The sequence below is a fragment of the Gorilla gorilla genome, chromosome 15 (assembly GCF_029281585.2).
Source record: "Gorilla gorilla gorilla isolate KB3781 chromosome 15, NHGRI_mGorGor1-v2.1_pri, whole genome shotgun sequence".
NCBI classification, from domain to species: Eukaryota; Metazoa; Chordata; class Mammalia; order Primates; family Hominidae; genus Gorilla; species Gorilla gorilla.
In genome coordinates this window covers 122,419,863-122,435,614 of record NC_073239.2, presented here as the reverse complement: position 1 = coordinate 122,435,614, position 15,752 = coordinate 122,419,863, and the positions used below count along the sequence as shown (strand labels likewise).

General features: G+C 60.7%; 1 protein-coding gene across 6 annotated transcripts in view; it reads right to left on the bottom strand.

Moving 5' to 3' along the window:
* Window positions 1–15,752, bottom strand: part of MTA1 (metastasis associated 1) — a 50,871-nt gene that overhangs the window by 18,635 nt on the left and 16,484 nt on the right. For 3 of the 6 annotated variants that reach the window (XM_004055801.4, XM_019009466.4, XM_055361757.2), the window contains exons 2-6: window positions 13,391–13,458; window positions 6,099–6,192; window positions 2,276–2,326; window positions 1,505–1,631; window positions 1,365–1,428 (exon numbers count right to left, since the gene is read on the bottom strand). In XM_004055801.4, coding sequence (XP_004055849.1) covers window positions 1,365–1,428; window positions 1,505–1,631; window positions 2,276–2,326; window positions 6,099–6,192; window positions 13,391–13,458 — 404 coding nt within the window. Of the gene's footprint in view, window positions 1–1,364; window positions 1,429–1,504; window positions 1,632–2,275; window positions 2,327–6,098; window positions 6,193–13,390; window positions 13,459–15,752 lie in introns of those variants that run through there. The other 3 variants (XM_019009468.4, XM_019009469.4, XM_063698246.1) reach the window with 2 other exon arrangements.

Sequence of the window (15,752 nt, the reverse complement as noted above, 5' to 3'; positions counted from 1 at the left end):
CCGTTTCTGGGCGGACACAGTGCAGACAGGCTTGTCACTGCACCTGCTGCTTCCTCACGGGCCTTTTTTGCTAACAAACATTTTCTGTGCCCACAGATACATTTCTGCAGTCTCACCCTCTCTGTGTGGCTCTGTCAATAAGGGCACTCCTCATTCCTGAGTGGAAGCCTTCACAGCGACCCCCACAGCCTCTGCTCCCGCCCAGCATGTTGTGGCTCAGCCTTCTGGGAAGCTGGTCTGGCAGCCTGAGAGGGTTCGAGCCCTGCCCATGCTCCACACATGTGTTACAACCCCACGCCAAGCCCTGCCTGCTCTTCTCTGCCTGCTCATGACTCTGAGCTAAGGCCTGGGGCACGACCACAGCCCTAGCTGAGCCACTGTCGCCCTTCACGCCTGTTTCCAGGTTGTGTGGTGGGAATGGGGACCGGGGCCACAGAGGTAGTGCAGGGCTGAGCTTGGGACACACCGTGGCCATCCTGGATCCTTCAGAGCCCATGCCAGAGCGCTGATGGCCACGACAGAGATGAGCCCCCCTGGGATGGGCAGGGTGGGGGCCGCATCCAGCAACCTGCATCTGAGCTGACTGGACACGCTGGGGGTGTTCAGGTCACAAGACTCCAGCCAGGTGGCAGCAGAGCCCGTGGGAGGCCAAGCCCTAGGCCTGGAGATGCGCCTGCCCCTTGGCAGGTATCCCCTGCAACTGTGACAGGCTCTCCAGGGAACTAACACGCTCCAGACGCTTTTGCCCCCACGTGGCCTCAGAAAACCCAACCCTCCCGTTCGCTGGATATCACAGCAGCCTCAGTGCCACCGCTCTCCGTCAGGTGACACTGCTCCCCAGGGATGTATGGCATTGTCGGGACACCTTTTTTGGTTGTCACGCCTTGGGGGATGCTATATGGCAGGTTAACACCGTATAATCACAGGTGACCCCCAGATAAGAATCACCTGGTAACACCGTATAATCACAGCGACCCCCAAGGTGGGCCTACCAGGACTCTGCCCGCCGCCCAGGAGAGACCAGCCAAGACTCCTGCAAAGACTCAGGTGGCCCCTGCCCCCACCTGCCTCAGCCACACCCTCCCCAGGGGGACCTCCCCTCGCTGGTTGTCTGGGTGGCAGTGGCAAGAGGAAAGAGCTCCAAGCTCCTGGCCCACAACTCTGGACGGATAGGGTGGGGGCGGCCACACACCAGGACACCTGGAAGTGACAGTCAGGACGCAATCCCCGCTTCCCCCCAGAACAGCCTGGGCCTAGAGGGAGGAGGGAAAATCGTCTCCACCGCCCAGGCCAGCAGAGGTCACAGGTAGAGGAAACAGTGGCCCGGGACTGGCTGCGGCAGACCAGGCGGGGCTGGGCCTCACCTCCCGCTCCAGGTAGGACTTGAGCGACTCGGTCTCGTTGAGCAGGGTGACGCTGCACTTGCCCCTGGAAGAGAAGGACGGGCAGGCTGGAAAGGCGAGGGCAGCCCGAGGGGCCCAGGGCGGGAGCTGCTGGGGGCTACCTGATGTGCGTGGCGGGCAGAGACTCCAGCTGCCGGGAGAGGAACAGCTCCCGATGCCGCAGCTGGTGCTTTAGTTTCTCGGGCAGGTCCACCATTTCCGGATTCTCCATTTCCTCTTCTATTTCCCCTGAAGGACAAGGAGCCCCTGTCAGCACCGCGGCAGACGCACGCTGCCAGACCAAGGCCCACCCCACGGGCCCCACCTGGCGCCAGCACGCAGGAGGCCCAGTCCTGGGAGGCGTGCCTCCTCCTGCTGCCGGACGCTGTCCCACTGCCCCACCCCATGGCGGCCCAGCGGCTCCTTGGCAGGTACCCCTGCAGACACTCTGGTGCCCACGTGCCCTTTAAGTCCAGGCACCCTAAAGGCCCAGATTCCCCAGGGCATGAAGATGGAAGGAGGAGGGAGAACAAGGTCCGGGCCAGCCCCAGAAGCAGCAGGAGCAAGAGGAGCGGGGGAGTCGGCGGCTGCCAAGAGCCCAGGCCAGGAGGGCGAGGGGCAGCCGCCCTCTGTCCGTCCCCATCTCGTGGCCAGACAGCCCCATACAGCCCACCACAGACCTCCCACACCAGCAGGTCACCCTCAGGCCGGGGCCGCACCAAGCCTGGGCCGTGGGCCGGACACAAGGGAGGGCCCCTCCTCAGCCGGGCCGGCCGGGCACAGGGCACAGGCATGCAGGCGGCCCGCCCAAACTCTGTCCCTCAGCGGCGCTGCCGCCCCCAGCCCAGGGACACAGACAGGAGGACGCCCTCCTTGCGGAGGCTGGCTCTTACCTTCCTCGCCGTTGTCCGCCCCCGGTCCGGCCTTATAGCAGACTGACAGGGCTATATAACAGACAGACAGCACCCGGCAGCACGGTCAGCACAGGGTGGCGGCCTGCTCCCTGCCCAGGGCCCGGACCGAGGGCTGTGCCGCCAGGGGGCAGGGCAGAACGGGGGCCACAGGCCTCCCGGTGGGGCGTGAAGGCCACCTGGTTGAAGATCATCTGGGCCTTGACATCCCCCTACTCTGGCTGCCCATCCACCCAGTGCCAAGCCTCTTTGGGAAGAGCCCACACAAGCCTGGCTGTGGAGGGCCCCTGTCCAGAGGCCACCCCTGCCCCCACTCCACTGGGGCTTCCCAGAACAGGCTGTCCAGATGAGACCGGGGCCAGGCACGGGCCAGCAGCATGGGGATTCCTGCCCTGTGCTAGGAACCCAAGTAGGGTTCTTATAACACCCACAATGGGGGCGTGCAGTGGTGCTCCCCACCGCCCCTCGCACGCCCAGCACCGGCCGCCAGTGGGCCATTCATCCCGCTCAGCGCCCTGCCGGCTCTCTGAGCCCGAGGTCCCCAGACGGGACCACAGCCAGCTGGGCTGCTCGCTCTCTGCGGCCCCCTTGTGGTGCCTGCAGGAAGTCCTGGCTCCTCTGGGCCCTCCCAGGCGCCAACAGCTAAGACTGAGGCTGGCAGCAGCCATGCTGGGCCTGTTCTGGGCGGGCCCTATCTGGGCCTCAGAAGCCTGGGGTGTCTGCCGGCTGAGCCTCACCTCCTCCCGGTCCATAGAACAGGGCAGGGCCGACCAGGACAGCCCCAGTCCTTGCATCCCAGGCCAACACATCTCACTCGCTCCCACTTCTGGGGACCCACGAGCAAACTGCACCCTGAACTCAGACATCACCAGGGCCCAGAGGCCCACACACCAGCCCCAGACCGGAGGCTGGCTTTTGTTCACACCCGCCCTATGCCAGGCCCCATCCGAGCACTGACCCAGCCTGGACGGAAGCCCACAGCGGCTCCGAAACTGCCATCTCACCAGTGTCCTGGTCAGCAGAACAGGGCTCTGCAGTGCAGCCTGTCGGAGATGTGGGCGAGGTGGGCCTACAGCTCCTCAGAAGACCCTCAACAGGCAGAAACACCCAGGCAGGAGGTGGGGCTGGCTAGTGTACCCTGCACCCCTCACACTCTGAACCCTCCCTCAGACCCTGGATACACCCCTAAGCATGAGGCCCAGGCTGTGCCCTCACTCCCACTCTTGGCTGTGGTCTCCAGGGCCCCCACGCCCTCCTCTGAGGAGGGACGTTCCCCTCTCCCTGTCATTCTGTCCTGAGAAAGGCTTCATGCTCACAGCCCTGCCGGGGGGAAGGCTTCTCTGCCGCAGGGGCCACAGTGCAGCCTGGCGGGTGTCTACCCTCCACCGTGAGGCCTGCACTGTGGGCTGGACGCCCCAGCAGGGGCTGGGTGGAGGCAGTGACGCGGGAGAGCCAGAGGCCTCCCAGAGTGTCCTCACACCTGTCCCTGGGATCAGCTGGGGGCCTCACCCTGGCTGCCATGAGCTCACAGAGAAGCAGGAGAAACGCACAGATTGACACAACCCCGGGGGGTGTGGGCCCTGCAGAATCACCGCAAGGCCCAGCCGCCAGGCAAGAGTGGGGCCGCGCTCTGAGTCCCTGGACCAGCGGCAGACCCATCACCCATGACGCCTGCTCCCTGCAGCTGGGCTCTCAGTTCATAGGAACGCCCTGCAGAGGGGCCGCCACGCAGCTTTCCAGGGAGCACCGTCCAAAGGGGCTGTGCTGTGTACCTGGGGGGCCAGTGCTCGAGCTGGGACACTGCTCTCCACCCAGTCCCATCAGCCCCAATGAGGCCCTTCTGGAAAACCTGCCCTCTGATACCTCTAATCACGTTATGTCTGGAGTCCCCTTCTGGGGCTCTTCCAGCAAAAGGCCATCCTCTGGGACGTCTGAGAGCAGAACCTCAGCCAAGGGGGCCACAGTACCCTCAAAAACCACTGATACAGGCTCTCTGGAACAGGGACACTGTGCCCCCAGGTGCCAGAGGACAGAGACAGGATCCACCCTGGGCCAGCCATAAACATGCCCAACTCAACGGTGGCGCCTGACTCCCCAGGCCACACAGACTGGCAGGGCCACACTGCGGCCACTCAGCCTGGGCACTGCTTCTCCAGCGGGCCAGCCCTGCAGAGTCGACATAGGCCAGCCTCCGACACTAAGAACCGCCAGCCGTGCTGCTGACTGGCACCCAGCACCTGCAGGGCCAAGGGCCACACCAAACGCCCCTCCAGAATGTGTAGCCTGTGGACCTTCAACATCCCCAGCTCTCCTCCTTGGTGCCTGGAGCCCGCCGAGTGCAGCAGTGGAGTACACGGGCTTTGGGGTCAGAGGTCAAGGATCACCATACCCCACCTTGAACGCTCCCCTCCTCTGAGCAGAGAGCTAGGAGGTCCAGTTCCTCACAAAGCCAGAGAAAGCCCATGGTCAACTGGCAGTTGCCTTTGGGCCAGCCACAGGCCCCACAGCCCAGTGTCCAGAGTGGACCCAGGCTTGGGGGCCCGGCCCAGCTGCACTGACCCAGGGCAGCTCACGTCCGCATCCACTGGTTGCTGAGGAAAGGTCCCGGCTGTCCGGCAGGCAAGGCAGTGGGCTTAAGGGACACCTTCCTTCCACAAGCGCCTGCCCTGGCCGACTCCCAGCAAAGGCTCAGGAACAAGGCATCGGTGGCAGGATGGTCTGTCCTATCCCTAAGCCCCTCCCAGGGCAGGGGGAGGTTGCCTGGGCTGACTTCCTGCCCCTCACCCACAGCACTGGGACGGGGCAGAAGATGCCAGGGTCCTCCCACCTGACCCACCGCAAACCCACAGTCCCTGGACCTCACCCCATTAGGGGTCGTGGGAGGCTACAGGTGGGACCTTGGCCCACCCCAGCGACACGGGTACCCGGGCAGTCACATGCCTCACCTACTGGGAAATGTCACCCTACAGACCACAGCCTCAGCCTGGGCTCAGATCCCACCCCGGGTGATGTGTCAGAGTGGAAGCCAAAAACGCCCCTCATGCCTGCCCCCACCGACACATGAAGGGCCTCAGTGGGGTAGCACACTGTGTCTGGTGCAAGTGGGGCCCAGCCCGGCAGGCCCTGTGTCAGTAGCGTGTGGAGGGCGTGGGGGTGCCTCCGGCTCCTGGCTCTGAAGTCAACATCCCCCGGCACAGGAGACTCCACCACCTGCGAGCACCTGTTCCTGGGGGAGAAGCTGGGCCCCCAAGGCTGAGGGCATTCCCATGCAGCCAGTGGCTTCCTCCCACACGCTGTGCTGGCCACAGCAGCCCCTCCCAGCCAGGTTACTAAACTTGGGTTTGAATCGTAAAGAATAAGGAGAGGACTGCTTTCCTGAAAACACTACTCAGAATCCCAACAGAAGCCTCTCCGCAAAATTAAAAAGAGAGAGACATTGGCAAGTGCAGGCAGCAGGGTCCCACCAGCCTGGAAAGTCTCCAGAAGTCATCATAAAAGGGAAAAAGAAGCCTCGATCAATGATGCCCACACCCAGCCACACCCTGACAAGCTCGCAGAGGATGCCAGTGAGAGACAGACCACTCCGGGGGGCGTGCGAGGACTTCATTCACCCAGCCCCTGAGGAAACGGAGCCAGGACACCCCCGCCCACTGTGGAAGGGAGAAAAAGAGACGCCAGAGTGAGTTGGGCAGAGGGTGGCCCCACGAGGCCAGGACGCCGATGGGCCCTAGGGAAGAAGGACCCCGCCAGCCCTCCCCAGCCGACCCTCCCGCCAGGTGGGCACCCCAGGGAAGGCCGGACTCACTTGCGTGCTTGTCGGCCAGGGCGATGAGGGTGCTGGAGATGTCCCGCCTCCGGTAGAAGCACACCACTTTGGCCTCCACGTTCCCATTGGCCGTCTGTAACAGCAAGGCAGGGGCGTCTGAGAAACGCGACCAAACCCGGGCTGCACAGCTCCCAGGAGGGGCTCCAAGGCCGGCCCCTGCCGTCCAGGGACTGCAGGTGTAACCACACTACCCCTCGGGACTCCAGGAGGGCACTTCACAAATGGAGCAAATCCTGCAGCTCTGGACGCCCGTGGCGTCTATCCCGGTGGAGAAGGCGGGCGTGTGCACCCAACCTCAACCTGTGTCTCCATCCTCCCTCCCTTCCAGACCCCAGTGTACCACCTGAGAACACCAGGGTCCCAAGGAGGAAAAGGCCCCCGCCACACTGGGTAGGACCTCAGTCAGCTCCTGGGAGGCCACGCCCAGCTATCCCAGCCCCTCTGGGGTGACCTGCAGCCACAGCCCTAGCAGCGGACGCAGCCTGGACCCCCCGCATGGGACCAGCCCTCCCACCTGGCCTGGCTGACAAACGTCTCCAAGTCAAGACGGCTGTAAAACGCCACCACAGAAGCACGTATGTTTTTTGAACGAGTTTTTATAACATCTTTGCTACTGCAAGAACTGTGCTGTAATTCTAATCACAGTGCAAGTGCCTAATGGAATACCATTTATAACTCTTTTTTTTTTTTTTTTTAAGATGGGGTCTCACTCTGTCGCCCAGGCTGGAGTGCAGTGTTGTGATCTTGGCTCACTGCAACCTCTGCCTCCTGGGTTCAAGTGATTCTCCTGCCTCAGCCTCCCAAGTAGCTGAGATTACAAGTGTGAGCCACCACGACCAGCTAATTTTTGTATTTTCAGTAGAGACAGGGTTTTGCCATGTTGGCCAGGCTGGTCTGGAACCCCTGAGCTCAAGCGATCTGCCCGCCTCAGCCCCACAAAGTGCTGGGATTACAGGTGTAAACAGCACCCAGCCTCAGCTAACTTTTTAATTTTTTGAGATAGGGTCTCACTCTGTTGCCCAGACTAGAGTGCAGCAGTGTGATCTCAGGTCACTGCGGCCTCCATCTCCCGGGACCACAGTCCAATTACACCATGCCTGGCTTTTTTTTTTTTTTTTTTTTTTGAGACAGAGTCTTGCTCTGTTCCCTAGGCTGGAGTGCAGTGGTGCGATCCCGGCTCACTGCAAGCTCCGCCTCCTGGGTTCACGCCATTCTCCTGCCTCAGCCTCCCGAGTAGCTGGGACTACAGGCGCCCGCCACCAATCCTGGCTAATTTTTTTGTATTTTTAGTAGAGACGGGGTTTCACCTTATTAGCCAGGATGGCCTCGATCTCCTGACCTCGTGATCCGCCCGTCTTGGTCTCTCAAAGTGCTGGGGTTACAGGCGCAAGCCACCGCACCTGGCCTTTTTAGATGGAGTCTCACTCTGTCGCCCAGGCTGGAGGGCAGTGGCGCGATCTCAGCTCACTGCAACCTCCACCTCCCGGGTTCAAGCGATTCTCCTGCCTCAGCCTCCTGAGTAGCTGGAACTATAGGCACCCACCACCACACCGGCTAATTTTTGTATTTTTAGTAGAGACGGGGTTTTACCATGTTGGCCAGGATGGTCTCCATCTCCTGACCTCGTGATCCACCCGCCTCGGCCTCCCAAAGTGCTGGGATTACAGGCGTGAGCCACCGCGCCCAGCCAACCTGGCTAATTTTTAAATTTTTTGTAGAGACGGAGTTTCACCACATTGCTCAGGCTAATCTTGAACTCCTGGACTCAAGCAATCTGCCCGCCTTGGCCTCCCAGAGTGCTAGGATTACAGGAGTAAGCCATGGCGCCTGGCCACTTTTCTTAAAGATAATTTGGTTTAATGTTATAAATGGGTTGGGGGCAGTGGCTCACTCCCAGGAGTTCAAGACCAGCCTGGGCAACATGGTGAAACCTCATCTCTATAAAATGTGTTTTAAAAATTAACCAGATGCAGTGGTGTGCACCTGTAGTCCCAGCTACTTGGGAGGCTCAGGTGAGAGGATCACTTGGGCCCGGGAGGTCAAGGCTGCAATGAGTTGAGATCGTGCCACTGCACTCTGGTCTGAGCAAAAGAGCAAGACCTTGTTTCAAAAAAGCAACAACAAAAAAGAAAGAATAAAGAGAAAAGTGCTCAGCTGCTCTGCACAGCCTGCCGGGAGCCGGGCGTTCTCGAGGGTGGAATTCCTCTGTTTGGAACGTGCATCTCCTCTCCCCTTCGCATCTGTATCTGCTCACTATAGTGGTGTGAACCCAGGGACCACCATGCTCTGCTTCAAGTCATGATCCAACGTGGCCTGACCCTCCTGCAGGTCGAGCTGTCCCTACCCTGGCCGCCAGGTTCTCGCTCTGTTGGCTCCTGTGTCCCTGACAGGCTCCACCGCAGTGGGGTTACATCCACATCTGATCACAGTGACACACACAGACCATCCAATGTCATAGCGAGCCATGAACCCTGCAAGAACACATGACCGCAGCCACCCCACCCAGGCAGCTGGGACCGTGGGGCCAGGCTCTTCCGCATTCAGGTTCCCACCAGCTCGGCGCCTCAGGCCAGGCCTCCCATTGCCACACATGCACCCCACCCTCCAGGATCACTGTGTGCATTCCGTGACGCTCGAGGTCTGTTCTGCTGTGTTCCTGCACACAGCGGACTCAGTCACACTCGGGGTCTGTTCTGTTGTGTTCCTGCACACAGCGGACTCAGTCACACTCGGGGTCTGTTGTGTTGTGTTGTGTTCCTGCACACAGCGGACTCAGTCACACTCCAGGTCTGTTCTGCTGTGTTCCTGCACACAGCGGACTCAGTCACACTCGGGGTCTGTTGTGTTGTGTTGTGTTCCTGCACACAGCGGACTCAGTCACACTCGGGGTCTGTTGTGTTGTGTTCCTGCACACAGCGGACTCAGTCACACTCGGGGTCTGTTGTGTTGTGTTGTGTTCCTGCACACAGCGGACTCAGTCACACTCGGGGTCTGTTGTGTTGTGTTGTTCCTGCACACAGCGGACTCAGTCACACTCGCGGTCTGTTGTGTTGTGTTCCTGCACACAGCGGACTCAGTCACACTCGGGGTCTGTTGTGTTGTGTTGTGCTCCTGCACACAGCGGACTCAGTCACACTCGCGGTCTGTTGTGTTGTGTTGTGCTCCTGCACACAGCGGACTCAGTCACACTCAAGGTCTGTTCTGTTGTGTTCCTGCACACAGCAGACTCAGTCACACTCGGGGTCTGTTGTGTTGTGTTCCTGCACACAGCGGACTCAGTCACACTCGCGGTCTGTTGTGTTGTGCTCCTGCACACACAGGTAAAGGCGGTGAGGCCACTCTAGGCCATTCTTTCTTCCCTCCCTTTGAACGCCTGTGCTTCCCGAGGTTAACCATCGTCTTTTTCTCTCCACTTGCCTAGTTTTTCATGGAATCATCACAGATTCTCCCCTAAAGTGCTCGGCAGCAGAGCTCCCAAAGAGAAAGGGCTCCTATCAGGGCGCCTGCGAGGCCCCTCCCAGAGCTGGGGTCCACCCTGCTTGCTGCCTGCACCAGGGGCCGCATCTTCCCGGGCGGGAGGAACCTGCGCCTCCCTCGTGTTGGAAAGGCGCCGAGGAGTGCACTCCAAGGCCTCAGTCAGGAAACCGGGAGACGGAGCTTGGCTGGGCGCGGAGCCTCCATACCTGAACGCGGCTGCCGAAAGGCAAAGTGGGTTTTGACTCCGGTGCTTCCTGTGTGACCTGCTTTTTCTCTAAACGCACTTCTTCTCCCGTGTTCTAAAATTTTAAATACACCCTGAAGGGGCCCCTCTTTATTGCTTTGCTCGCTCCTTCTCTGCTATTAACTGGACGTTGGACCAATGGACTGATGTCTGATTTTTTTTCTCTCCTAGTTTCTTTGTGTTTTTGCCCATCTTCTGCGCGGTATCCTCAACTTTATCACCTGATCCTTTCTCTTCATTTGTTGCTTCTCCTAACCCAAGTGTCAAGAGCTTTCCTCTCATCTGACCACATCCCAGGATGGATCCCATCCATTTCTCTGAGAACATTCATGGGCTTTGTTTTGCTTTAGTTTCCTTCTGTTCCCTGCACTGGCCCTTCCTCTGAGTTCCTTTTTTACTTTTCTATTTTTTTGAGACAGAGTCTCGCTCTGCTGCCCAGGCTGGAGTGCAGTGGCGCGATCTCTGCTCACTGCAAGCTCCGCCTCCCAGGTTCACGCCATTCTCCTGCCTCAGCCTCCCAAGTAGCTGGGACCACAGGCGCCCGCCACCACACCCAGATAACTTTTTGTATTTTTAGTAGAGACGGAGTTTCACTGTATTAGCCAGGATGGTCTCGATCTCCTGATCTTGTGATCCACCTGCCTGGGCCTCTCAAAGTGCTGGGATTACAGGCGTGAGCCCCTGCGTCCAGCCTCTGAGTTCAATTTTTACATGTGCTGGCTGACCCTCATGTTAAAAGCCCCCCCGCCCCGCCCCATACGTCTTGCGACTTTTCATCCCTGGGAGCCTCCCAGGTGCTGGACAGCTCGCTGCATGGGCTGCACCCATGGGCGCTGGGGTAGCAGGCATTCTGCTGGGTCCCCGATGCCAGCAGCTGGGTCTGTGGGCTTTAGAAGTCTGGCCGCTAGGGTCCCGGGAGCCAAGGAGGCAAGAGGGGCCGGGGGGCCCACCAGGGGACAGGCCATGAGCCAGGTGATCCCCACTTCCAGCCCCCGCACGAACCGTGCTGGCCTGGGTCTGGTGCCCCAAATCTGGGTCCTCTGAGTCCACTGCTCCAGCCCAGGGAAGGGCTCTGCGGGTCCACCTGACCCCCAGACAGGCCTTCCGCACTGCCAGCCACACGTCAGCATGGTTCCTGTTCTCCCCATCCTGACCCAGGCCAGGGCCAGGGCCTCTCAGGTTGCCCAGTCCGCCTGGCTGCCTTCTAAGCTGTGCCCATACCTCCCAGTGGCACCGCCTCTCCCACCTTCCTTGCCCTGTGGGTGCAGAGCCCCAGCACCACTTTCTTGTTATTTGAGGGGGCGTTCAGTCCAGGGAACAGAGGGGAGGTCTGTACTCAACCAGCTACGCCCATCTGGAAGCCCCGCCTGGAGCTCCTTGGCGTGGAGGGCACTGGCCACGCTCTGTCGCAGGCCTGCGGGTTCTTTTCCACATGGTGAGCGTCTGGCTCGGCTGCCCTGCCTGAACTGTCCAAGAGAGTAGTCGTGCCCCTCACAGGCTGGTGTCCCGCCCAGAGACAGGCAAGTGCCCACGCCATGTGGCCCTGGCCCTGAGAAGGAGGGAGTCCTAGGACGAAGGGGACGCCTCTGAGCGTGTGCAATGCTACATGTGTAACTGAACATCGCCCAAGGGCCGGAAGCCAGCCCCCTGCCTGCACACGCCTGCAATCTACTGTCTGCACATGGAAGCCGGAAGCAGCACGAGGGAACCTTCCTGACAGTGGCACCTCCCAGCAGTGGCACTCAGCCAGGCGCCCACGGAGGCACTGCAGCCTCCCGCCCCGGGCTGCCTGCCAGCTGGCTGTGTGGGGCCAGCAGTGCCGTCTGCCGGCCGCCCCTCCACTACACAGACCAGGAGGGACACAGGACCTCCCCCAGCCATGGTTCAGCGTCAGCTGAGGAACCTCCCTCTGCACCTGTTTCCCTACAGTCCGCATGCTGGGATGCGTAAAGTGCTGCCCCACACTCAGGAGGCTCAGCCACAGGAGCGGCGCCCCGTTCCAGCAGTACCCAGAGTCCAAGTGGCCTTGCTCTGCAGGCGGGCAGGCCCTGCCCAGCAGGAGCAGTGAGGCAGACTCAGAAGACACCCAGGTCATTGCCCGTGCCTCCAACAAACAGGCCTGGCCCTCAGACCTCCCAGGAAGCTGCAGGGGAGCAGACGTCGCACCCCACGCTCCTCGGCCCCAGGTGGTGGCAGATACCGCAGGGAATGGCCCTCGACAAGCGCAGCCAGGGAAGCCCGGAGCCCAGCATGGCTACGTCAGAGGTGGCGTGCTAACCTTCCCCCCGCTGCCCCCTCTGATCCCAAGAACCCCACATCACCGCTGCCACCAAGCCTGAGGTCCAGGAAGGCAGCTTCTCCCAGGTGAGCCTGCAGCATCCAGATGGAACACCAAGGGCCCGAGCGCTGCAGGCCTGCCGAGTGGGCAGGGCTCCTAGGAGAAGGCAGCCATCGGGCCACTGGCTCCAGGGGATCGGGGGCTCAGGAGCCCTGCAGGCAGGCACAGAGGTCTGTGAAGCACCCAGCACCCCACCCCACCCTCTGCTGGAACCATGTGTCCACTGGTGGGGACAACCTGCCCTCCCTCAACACCCTTAGAAAGTCTCCAACCAGGAGGAGGAGAAGGGAGGCTGGGGGACCCACCCACCACCCCTGAGGACAGCGAGAAGGCTCCCAGGGTGTGCGGGCGCCCTGCACCTCCATGGCCATCTGCGGCTCTGTCTCCCGAGCTGATGGGACGGAGGCTGTGCTGAGGCAGTGGAGGCCAGGAGTGGCTGGGGCTGAGGGGCCCACGTGTCACCACCCCCCAGGAAGGATCTGGTGCTGCCAGGCTCAATGCATGGGCACAACCACATCCCCCGACCAAATAGCAAGCAACTGCCAAGGACTCATGGCAGACACAAACCAGGTGGGAGCAAGGGCTGCCTGAGTGACCAGGGAGGGCACTTCCAGCCACGCAGACACCTCAGGGTTGGGGGCAGAGCTCACAGCCCTGCAGGGCTGCCTGAGTGACCAGGGAGGGTGCTTCCAGTCATGCAGACACCTCAGGGGTGGGGGGCAGAGCTCACAGCCCTGCAGGGCTGCCTGAGTGACCAGGGAGGGAGCTTCCAGCCACGCAGACACCTCAGGGGTGGGGGCAGAGCTCACAGCCCTGCAGGGCTGGCTGCCAGGGTTCGGGCAGGGCAGGGGCACCGAGTATGGCTTCCTGCAGCCTTTGGTTGGTTTCAGAATCACGCTATTCCGCTCGGGCTCCCCAGGGGACACTGGCATCTTCAGGGGACCCAGCACCCACAGACCAAGTGTGGAGTGGGCAGGCAGCTCAGGGCAGCTGCGCTGGGTCCTGCATGAGGCCACCAGGCCCCTCACTCAGTATCTCCAAGGAGGAGCCACGGTGCAGGTGACAGTGGACGGAGTCACTGAAGGGCCTGTGCAGTGGCCAGTCCAAGATCAGCCCCGAAAGGGGGCCACCCACACTGGCCACCCACAGGGCAGGAGCTGGCGTAGCCCCCACCCACTACCCCCCTGCAGCAACACCAGGGCCTCCCAGTACCTTGTTGAGCTCCTCGATCCTCCGGATCAGGTATGGGTTGCTGGAGGAGTTCTCAAAGTAGACGTAGTCTGCAAACAGCAACAGAGAGAGTGCCACCTGTGGCACCAAAGGCCAGACCCAGTCCCACCTCCCGCGGCCCAGGGACTCGGGGCTCAGGCGGGGCAGTGTCATCCCCTCACCTCTGCTCCCTCAGGCGAGGAACAAACAGAGGAAGCGAAGCCCCCACACCATCAGGGAGGGGTGGCTGCAACCAAAATGGACTGACAGGCTGGGTCAGGGCCAGGGAGATGCATCTGGAGGGGCCGTTCCCAGCAGGAGCAGACAGCCCCCATCCCGGATCCTCACAGACGCCAGCTGCCCCCAAGGGCTCAGGCCCTTCTTGGGGAAGCTGTGGGGGCCAGGCGGCAGCTTCCCAGGCAAAGCCCAGCTCCAGCACTGCCCAGACCCTGCTGGGAGCCCCAGGACACCTTCCCACTGGCAGCAGCCAGCCTAGATGCTACACCCCCAGAGCCATGTGGCCACCACCAGCCACCAGCCCTGCCCACAGCGGCCCCCATCTTTCCCTCCAAAACCAACAGCAGTGACTACACAGAGAACACAGTTGAGGCTTCCTGGGCCCAGGCAGGCTCAAAAACAGGGCAGAGTTGCTCCAGGAATGACAGGGACACCAGAGCTCACCAGAGCTCAGGGACAGCAACAGGCAGCAGGCACTGGGAGTGCCCCGAGATTGGCCATCAGGTGAGTACAGCGCTTCCCTCAGCGAAGAAACCATCTGGCCCTCCAGCCTTCTCACCAGCTCCACAGACAGAGAGCCACGGAAAATTCCGGAGCCCAGAGGCTTACCCTGGAAGGCCCAGGGAAGTCCAGGCTGGTGGTGCTGACACCCCGATGCTCCAGGCCTCCTGGGGCCGCCGCAGGGGCTCAGCTTGGGAGGCAGTGAGGCCATGTCCTCATGAACCAGCACCACGAGCACCCTCGCCAGCCCACCCTGCATCAGCTCCGCAGGGAGGACTGAGCAGGAGGCCTGTCTCAGCTGGAATCATCCCAGAGGCCCACACAGGCCTGGGATTCAGCAAAATACAGCAAGACCAGCACCAAAGAAGCCCAGCCCATCTGTCCACACGGAGACCAAACCTGTGCTGCGAGGACCCTGTGGAGGGGCCTGGAGAGCATCTCCCTCCTGCTGCTGGCACCCACCTGCAGGCTCATGCCCGTGAGGACACGCCGGTGAGGACGCACCTGCAGGCTCATGCCCGTGAGGACACACCCCTGAGGATGCACCCGCAGTCATGAGGACACTCCCATGAGGACACACCCGAGGACGCACCTGCAGGTACACACCCATGAGGACACTCCCATGAGGACGCACCTGCAGGCACACGCCCATGAGGACACACCTGCAGGCACACGCCCGTGAGGACACATCTGTGGGTGCACACCTGGGAGGACGCACCTGTTTGGGCACCAATGTGCAAAGTCACACCTGTGCATGCAGCTCCTGAGCCCCCCGTGCTGCCTGAGCAAACCAGCTGATCAGATGAGGCTACGCCCACATAGAGCTCCACAGGACAACGGGCTAGGAGCATGGAGAGCCCAGAGGGGACACAGCCACGGTGCCCGGGGGACACGCACAGCAGTGAGCGTTCCCTGCAGAAAGGCCTGCAGAAGTGACAGGGGGCCTGTGGGTCTGTGTCACGGCTACAGGAGTGTTCTGAATGCAGGATGTGGCCACGCTTGTGCAACGCGGTAAAAACGCTAGAATTCACTGAATCACACACTCAAAATTGGTGGGTTTCATCACATGTAGATATCTCAAACTTTTTTTTAAAAAAGGTCTCAAATCAACGGTCTAACTTTTCACTCCAAGAAACCAAATACATTAAATTCAAAACAATGCATCAAACTTGCCAAAAACTGGGGGAAAAAATGTCCCTTAAGTGAGGAAAGACAAACAAGCTGGGGTCCGTCCACTTGATGGAAGACTCCTCGGCAGGGGCCAGGAGTGAAGCCCCCTGGCAGCTCGGGGTCTGCAGCACCGGAAGGCCCTCTCGGGGGAGGTGGCGGGCACGACAGCTGCGTGCAGCGGGGCCACCTACAAGCTGCTGGCACAGGAAAACCAAGATGTGGAAGACGTGAGAATTTGGGAAGTTGGGAACTATTCTGTATCATGACTGTGGTACAACAACATGACTATGGACTTCCAAAATTCACGGAACTGTACACGTAAAAGGAATTGTACTGAATGTAAATTATGCCTTAATAAACGGACAAATAAAGCAAGAAGGCAGGAAATGATAGAGTAAAAATAACGTGAAACAAAAATAGTAGAGGGGAAAATATCAGAGGAACCAAAAGCTGAGTG